This window comes from Branchiostoma floridae, chromosome 18, assembly GCF_000003815.2.
Source record: "Branchiostoma floridae strain S238N-H82 chromosome 18, Bfl_VNyyK, whole genome shotgun sequence".
Taxonomy (NCBI): domain Eukaryota; kingdom Metazoa; phylum Chordata; class Leptocardii; order Amphioxiformes; family Branchiostomatidae; genus Branchiostoma; species Branchiostoma floridae.
In genome coordinates, this window is record NC_049996.1 from 1,227,136 (window position 1) to 1,236,044 (window position 8,909).

General features: G+C 39.7%; 1 protein-coding gene across 1 annotated transcript in view; it reads left to right on the forward strand.

Annotated features, from left to right (window-relative positions):
* Window positions 1-8,909, forward strand: part of LOC118405952 (oxysterol-binding protein-related protein 6-like) — a 66,738-nt gene that overhangs the window by 32,276 nt on the left and 25,553 nt on the right. Inside the window, exons 3-6 of the mRNA XM_035805805.1 lie at window positions 4,569-4,656; window positions 5,321-5,508; window positions 7,357-7,410; window positions 8,353-8,466. Coding sequence (XP_035661698.1) covers window positions 4,569-4,656; window positions 5,321-5,508; window positions 7,357-7,410; window positions 8,353-8,466 — 444 coding nt within the window. The remainder of the gene's footprint in view (window positions 1-4,568; window positions 4,657-5,320; window positions 5,509-7,356; window positions 7,411-8,352; window positions 8,467-8,909) is intronic.

Consider the following 8,909-nt stretch of genomic DNA (forward strand, 5'->3'; position numbering starts at 1 on the left):
TTTATAGACTAGAATCATTGTTACCTTTGTCTGACAACTATATCCATTTTACATAACGTCAAAACACTTGTTCTCAGTGAACATTTCAGGGTTTTGTTTTAGGAACAATTACACGTACAGTGAGTTCCACAACCTCTTACCAGCTCAAATCATGGTAAGATTCTCTAGAATCTTGTACATCTGTAACCTCAAGTCATGCCGTTATTTCTAGAAGAAGTTCCCTGCACACATCTCAAGGGCTATACATAACTGCATCTTGGACTAACGTTGTGATAAGATGTCTAGCTGAGGAGAGAAGAAGACGATGTAACAAGAAGCAGGGTGTTGTGCTTCTTTAGGTACTTTCTATAAGTAGGCATTTCTACAATGTGTGTGTGTGAACATATCACCGGTAATGAACAAAACTTACAGGTACTAAGAATAGGTCAATTGATGGAAAAATGGGTGTTATATATATTATATAAAACAAAGATAGAGTTAACATAACAGTTAACATGATAATTCTATTATGTTAAGGATCTTTAGTCCCTCTTTGCGACATCTGCCATTTGCAGTTATTGTCTTTTGTGTATGTGTTACCATTTGCAGACTGTAATATAGCGGCCAGATTGACACAGAATAGTTACTTCTAGCATCACGAACAGAATAGAACTCTACAATATTCTGTGCCAGGGTTGTAGCCAGCTAAAAATTATTTTCCGTCCCCTCGATTTTGAATGGCTTTTGCGCAGCGTTCCTAGGGGGGTCTGGGGGCATGCTCCCAAGGAAAATTTTGAAATCAAGACCTTCTGAAATGCTTTTTCCTGCATTTTGAGGGTTAAATTTTGCTCACATAGGACGGGATGGGCAAATTTTTTGTCCGTCCCCAGCTGCAAAATTCTGTCAAAGGACGGAAGCTCGGGTGCTGGCTACAACCCTGTACCATGCACAAAGAAACTCCCATTTTCACATGCATAGTATTTGTCCTACAATGGACATAACCATGTTGGGCATCAGTGCTAGATGGACAGTTTGGATGCTGGTGACCAGGTGGACATTGTTGTAACACCTGTTATCAACAGAGGATGTTGACCACCTACTGGACTGGTGTTAGAGATGCTCTGGCTCCATGGATGGACGTTGGAACAACTGTTAATGAAACTGCTGGTGGATTTGAACTGTGTACTCCTGATATGGTTGCCATGGTACTGGTTGCCATGGTTATTTAACAACATGTCACAGTGTCACCAAGGAATCCTGTGCCTGCAACAAGGACAGACATGACCTTGTTTTCATGGCATTTTCTGCAGTGTTCTTTTTTCTGTTAGATGCAGAAGCTTCCAGCTATTTGCTCTGTACACTTGGTTGATGTTATAACAGTAAGCTGTTTCTTAATGTGTTCAGTCTGTTTCTTAATAATTAGCAACGATATGTTGCACAATCATCTGTTAGTTTCTTCAGCACTTGTTAGAGAAAGAGATTCGTGTCATGAAATGCGTAACAAATAGTGATATTTAGTGTTTGTTATCCTTAAAACTTTATGTTACGACTAATGTCCAACTTGTCCATAGATTGTGGTATCAGTTAACAAAACAATAGTATTTGTTAAGCTTTTATGCATTGCTAGTGGAACTGCAACATGATTTATACACCAGCATCTATTAATGATAATAGTAGTGATCTTTCAGAGGACTTGTCTATAGAAAGAGACTGGCACCAACGAGGGACAAAGTATTTTGAATAATTTTCTTAGTTTCTGAAAGATGCTTTGGTCACGGGACACAAGTTTAAGATGAAATACTCTCCAGAAGTCTATATATAGTATAATGTATCTGTATGTATTGAATATCATGATAAAAATATTCATGATATCTAAACCAATGGTCAACAGAAATAACACTTTTGAAGCCTCTCGTATAGAAACTTATGAGATCTAACAAGTAATGTACATGCTTGAGTTTTTGGGACGTATTTTAGTTTAGAATTTAGAATATGAAACTAGAGACAATGTACAATGTATATTGTAATGCTTGTATATAGGACATGATATAAAAGAAATGTGTGTTCATTTTTTCTGAATGTAAATCACATCTATTATATTCTAGAAAAAAAAAAGTTGCTGAAAGAGATTAAAACTGTATAGAGTAGAAAAGTGCCATGAAATATATCATAATTGTGATGATTATGCTTGTTGTGTAGATCTATAGGCCTTCAATGTGAAGTTACTATGTGAACTTACTAGAGCTTAAGCCTGTAACTGCATCTACTTCCACATCTACTCCTGAATCTATACTGAAACTTTTGCTTGGTCTTCTTGCTCTCGTGCTCACTCCAGGCATTAATCCAGGAGCCTTTTCTCCAACGCACTCCTGGAGTTACTCCAGTCTCACTTCCGGGGTTATTCCCAGACTAACATTGTATATTTCTGAAGCTTCTCCATTACTAAATCTAAGAGCAATCTCAAAATTACTTCTGGAGTTACTCCCAGACTCATTAACTTCTGGAGTATTCTCTCAAACATACATACTCCTGGACTTACATGTACTCCCAGAGTCACTACTGGAGTTTCTCCATGACTCACTCCGGGAGTTAACTTCAGACTCACTCGTAAAGTAACTCCCAGGCTCCCCTCTGGTGTCTCTCCTTAAGATAGTCCATGACTGACTCACTCCTGGAGTAACTTCAGGACTCACTCCAAGAGTTACTCCCAGATGCACTCTTGAAGTTATTCCCAGATTCACTCCTGGAGTAATTCCCAGATTCACTCCTGTAGTTCTTCCCAGAAGTTGCCAAAAAGCAGTTTCTCAAGCAACTGGATATGATTTTGGAAACGGTCAGATGTTTCAACTATCATCCACTAGTGTTCGTCAGTGACACTGACGAAACCTACATCGTCAAAAGGTACATGTATGTAAGAACTGATAAGAGGAAAAAGAAAGCAGTGATTCTGTAAAAAGAGTCATTATTAAAAAAAAGATGTTATTTTAAGCCTTTTCACACAATCAAAGTCATATCAAGTTGCTTGAGTAACTTCTCTTGTGTCTACTCTCAGCATTTTTTATGCTATCATTAATAGTTACTGTAATAATTTCTTCTTTTTCAAAGTTCAGATGTAAACCCTTTGTAGCAAGTATACAAGTGGAGTATATATATTAAGTGATATGTGCAATAATGAAGTGTCAAATGTTGTATGTGTCAAATAGATTAATATAAACCATGAAAGGTAAATATTCCTGGTACCAATAACTTACTCATTTAGGATTGTAACTGTGGTAGTCCAAAATTTAGACCACTAGATTAGAGAACCAGTAATTATGCAATTGTACCATCTAGAATGTTTTCCTTGCTGTCTCTAGTTTTGTACATTTTTGGACCAAAAAAAAGAGGACTTTCTAGCTTAACGCTGCAGGCAGCTTGAAAAGAAAGATACCATGGAAAGTAGTCTAGCAAACCGACTTTGGAAAGAGAAAAAAAGACCTCATTTCAGCAAAGTTTATGTTTTTTGTAAGTAAAATGTATTTTAGAGCTTTTAAAGTAAAGCTAAGAATGTTGATAAAGAATGCATATCTGTGTGAACTATGGTGACTCTACAGTTAAGTGGCAAAGAATAAAGAAAAAGTACTTATGTATATCTTGTATGTCTGACAGTGTGTTCTTTGTGTGCTTCATATTGCTGTCAATGCTACTAGTACCATTGATGATGAATATTAATGTTGTAACCTGTGACAGAGTTAAAAATGCTGGTTGCATAAATGCACTGTGCACCAAAAATTAAAGTGTGCACCTAAGTTTTGACTGAGGGTGCACTGGTGCAGCACCTAAATATTTATTTTTGCTTTGAAATGTTCAGATTCAAGCTATAAAAGAGGCACTATCATGATATGTAATTAGGTTTAGCCAACATTTTACCTTTTTTTTTTCTGTGCACCTAAATTTTAAAGCCAGGTGAATGAATGAATGAATGCACATATGCACTTATTCCCAAACATGAATTTTGAGCCCTGTGTGAGGGAAAATAGTATTGTTGATATGGAGGTTGAAACCTGCATGGGTGGTCAAGAAACCGGTATGAGGGAGTAAGTGTTTACCTGGTGGCAGAATATATGAGCAAGATTGATACTATGTGAGTGGTATTAATGAGTTAGTTTTCCTTAACTCACATCTGATTGGCAGTCAGAGCCCCTGTCCTTGGTGCTGATTGGTTATCACCAACTCAGTCCTTGGAGCTGATTGGTTATCACCATCTCTATCCTTGGTGTTGATTGGTAAACCCCATCCCAGACACAGTCCTTGGTACTGATTGGTTGTGACCATCCCTGTCCTTGGTCCTGATTGGTGATCATCATCTCTGCCCTTGATGCTGATTGGTGATCACCATCCCTGTTCTTGTTGCTGATTGGTGGTCACCATCTCTGTCCTTGATGCATATACATGTAGGTAATCTCTACCCCTGTCCTTGGTGCTGATTGGTTGTTACCATCCTTGCCTTTGCTGCTGATTGGTGATCACTAACTCTGTCATAGTTGTCAACTAAAATGTAATCTCTTTCAAAGCTTCAATGCTGAGAGATATTTCCCTTCTATCTCCAGTCTTCTGGTGCTGCAGCTCCTCCTGTGGATGGCACATCTGCACAAGATGGGACAGCCAGACTCAGTCTCAAGTCCACATCTGATAAATGTAAGTACATGTGTATACTATGTAAACATGTATATTATGTATATGTTAAATTTTGATGACTTAAAACCTTTACCATTAGATAAGGGTAGGTACCGTCAACATGACATGTACAGGTACAAAACCAGTATTTCTTGTTGAACTAGTCCAAAAAATATGTGCCAGAAAGAAACAGTAGACTGGTCTTTTGACATGGACCTGATCCTTTATACAGGGATCTGTGCTAGTATCCACCACAAGTTACATGTATTATACATGATGTGATCATTTGAATCATTGTCAACATTCAGTGTTATGGGACTTAATATGTGTATCTATTACTAAATTGCAAGTCAGAGTAATACTTTGTGAGTAGTAGTTGCATGCCTTTAACACGCTGGATTGGCAGTCAGACTTCCAGTCTTTGGTGCTGATTGGTGGTCTCCATACATGTCCTTGCTGCTGATCGGTGATCATCATCCCAGTCATCATCACAGTCCTTGGTGCTGATTGGTTATCACCATACCAGTTATTGGTGCTGATTGGTTATCACCATCTCTGTCCTTGCTACTGATTGGTGGTCAATTCTAATGCTTGGTTGCAAGCAACTGCAGAACGAGCTATAGCATACATTGTGCCTGTCACATTTGATGTGCATACTGTTTAATTGAATGGTTTTTTATTGCAGCAACTTCCGGTTCCTCCAAAGAAACACCGTCTCCCAAGAAGGAGAAAGACAGCCCTGACTTGGAGAAGGGAGAGTGGGAGATAGTGGAGGGGCTGAAAACAGGGACAACAGTGGAGAAGTCCACTCCCAGCAAGTATGAGGGATTCATGCTGAAGAAACGGAAATGGCCACTGAAGGGATGGCACAAGGTATGGGATTATCTGGATTAAGATTGTGTTGATTTTCTTAGATGTGGCATTAAATGTGTATGCTGGCAGACACAAGATGATTATTCAGTTGATCTTACTTCGAAATTGACGGCTTTTGTTGCATAATGAGGCATATAAGAGTTAAAAAGACCAAGTTGTTCAGACACAGTTGTTCACTTAGACAGTTTCTAAGTTTGATATGTTTCTTAAAGGAAAGCATCAGAAAATCTTCAATTCATTATTTTCCAGTAGTTTACTCATTAAAAAGTTGATTTACGTCAATTTTTACATTAATCCGCCCAATATGACCCTGTAGACACGTTTGAACTTCGCGCTCTCCTCCCCTCTCCCGCCGCGCTGGCCGATGACGTAATGGCCTCGTTCTGATTGCCTGCGCGCTGACGTCACAAATCAGAATTGAAACTTCTGGCCATGCCAGCCATTTTGCTCGGTGAACCTCGGTCCCTTCGGCGGGAAATCACACCGCCATTCTGGAAGCCAGTCCGTTGTTGTTGACAATTAACTTCGTGGACCTGTAAGTCGCGTTGTGAGCTGTCTACGAAGCCATAGTCCCCGGGAGACTGAACATGAATTAGCTTGTCTGCAGCGCAGCGGGTGAACCGCGCGGCGGACGAAATCAAAACAATGGTTTTTGGGGAGGTTCACGCACCGTGCCATTCTGGACTATTACAAGAGCGAGTTCGGGTCAGTTCTTACCTTCTCCTTTCCGAACAGCACAGTGATAATTACACGTAAGCTTCCACGAATTTTGGTTGAATTCACAGTTGTAGACCTCGTTTGTTCTACTGACAACATACCCTTGATCGCTACATATCGAACAACCCCCTTTTCGCGCCGAAACAGATAGCACCACAACTTGTACAGATCGTGCGAGTTACGCCTCGCCTCTCACTTTATTTTCTGTTTCTCGGGTAAATTATCTGGACTGGTCGGTTTTTCAATCATGTAGCTTTGGCGGAGATTGCTGGGGGTTCATTCAAAACAAATCACGGACTCTGAAACGAAGCCGACATTTCGCGCCATTCACAATGCTGGCCTGTGTTGTATGTAAAAACAACAATGCTGTATGTATGTTTCGGCGCGGAAGGGGGATCGTTCGATATGTAGCGATCAAGGGTATGTTGTCAGAGAATGATTTTTTTTAATGTCCCTGCCAGTTGAACAATTGTGAATTCAACCAAAATTCGTGGAAGCTTACGTGTAATTATCGCTGTGCTGTCCGGAAAGGAGAAGGTAAGAACTGACCCGAACTCGCTCTTGTAATAGTCCAGAATGGCACGGTGCGTGAACCTCCCCCACCACCATTGTTTTGATTTCGTTCCGTCGCCGCGCGGTTCACACGCAGGCAAGCTTATTCATGTTCAGTCTCCCGGGGACTATGGCTTCGTAGACAGCTCACAATGCGACTTACAGGTCCACAAAAGTAATTTTCAATGACAACAAACTGAACTCCAGAATGGCGGGGTGATTATTTACCGCTGAGAGGACCGAGGTTCACCGAGCAAAATGGCTGGCTAGAAGTTTCGGATCCGTGACGTCATACAATCTCAGACGATCAGAACGAGGCCATTACGTCATCGGCCAGCGCGGCGGGGAGAGGAGGAGAGCGCGAAGTTCAAACGTGTCTACAGGGTCATATTAGGCGGATCAATGTAAAAATTGACGTACATCAACTTTTTAATGAGTAAACTACTGGAAAATAAAGAATTGAAAATTTTCTGATGCTGTCCTTTAATCTGTGTCATTGTGATACAACATTGAGGTACATGTGTAGTCATTGGATGTTCGTAGAAGTCCCCATACTGAATTTCTCTCTTTTCTCTGCAGAGATTCTTTGTCCTGGAGAAAGGGTTCCTGAAATATGCCAAGAGACTGCAGTCGGTAGGTCTGCCTTGGAGAGCATTCAATGTGGTGTTCTCTATATTGTACGAGGGGCGTGCAATAAGTAATGGTCCTGACCCACTTCCAGTTGTCTGATCTAAATGAAATTTTGTATGTGTAATAATTCATATCTCTATGGGTTATGTTGCAAAAGACAGCTCTGAACTAATTGTGGTTTCTGATTTACTGGTGTTTGAACTTAGTCAGGTGCAAAATGGACCAGGTGTGAAATGGAACCAGTTGAGTGTCGCGCAGTGATCCGGTTTTTGTATTTGAAAGGACGCACACCAAAGAAGACTTTTGATGAAATAAATGAAACTTATGGTGATGATGCCCCATCATATGACCTTGTAAAACGCTGGCATCCTGAATTCAAACGTGGCTGGAAGTCTGTGGAAACAGCTCCCAGACCTGGTCGTCCCTCTTGTGCCATTGATGAGGCATCAGTTGGAGGACCAACCTGGGGTGTCCTACAAAATCGGTGTCCAGAGCTGCATCAAACGATGGGAGAAATGCATAACTCTGGGTGATTCCTATGAAGAGAAAGACTAATAACTGTGCCAAGTTTCATTAATCTCCTGCTATGGGAAATGGGTCAGCACCATTACTAATTGCACGCCCCTCGTATCTGTATATAAATTTTATACAAATGTATATAACCAATATACACCCCAAGCAATCTGTACGCCCACCAATTTCTATATTTGATGAATAATTTAAAGTGCTTAGAGACCACAATTATGTTTTGTAGTTGTTTTCCCACAGGAATGTATGAAGCTTAGTTTAATCATACAAACTAGAGACCTTGATGTGCAATGAAATCTTTGGGTCAAAGAAAGAATGCAAATATAATAATCTTGCTTCATGCTTGTACTGTTAACTTAGTCATCATCATCATCATCATGTCTTTTCCACCCTGACTCTGTTATATTAACCCTGTAGGTACAAAGAGGGAAGCTCCATGGAAGCATTGATGTTGGTTTATCAGTGATGTCCATCATGAAAGATGCACGGAGGATAGACCTGGACACTGAGGACAGCATTTATCATCTAAAGGTAAAGAAGGATGCACTTTAAGGATTTATACTTGTATAAGATTACTGTTTCACTAACTGCAAAAATCATTTAGGTACAGGTCCACAAGACCAAAACATTGATGTACATGTATGGTACACTGTACCTGAATATACTTCAATTCAAGTTGATAATTTTTTTATTACTTTTTTGTTGTTACTACAAACATGATATTCCTACAATACTAATGAAAATTATTCATTGGAAAAAAGAAATGAAAACATTGTATGGCCATTGAAATCAGCCCAATTTTGAATCCTCTGGAAATAGTGGGTTCTTCACATAAGATACTTCATTTTCAAATAAAAATTCTGTATACTGTTTATTCATGTTACAGTTTACTTTTCAAAATTATAAAATAGTTTCTCAAAGTTAAAGAAAGCTCCACTGGCTTTAGATTCCATTTGTTGATTCTGTTATTTGAT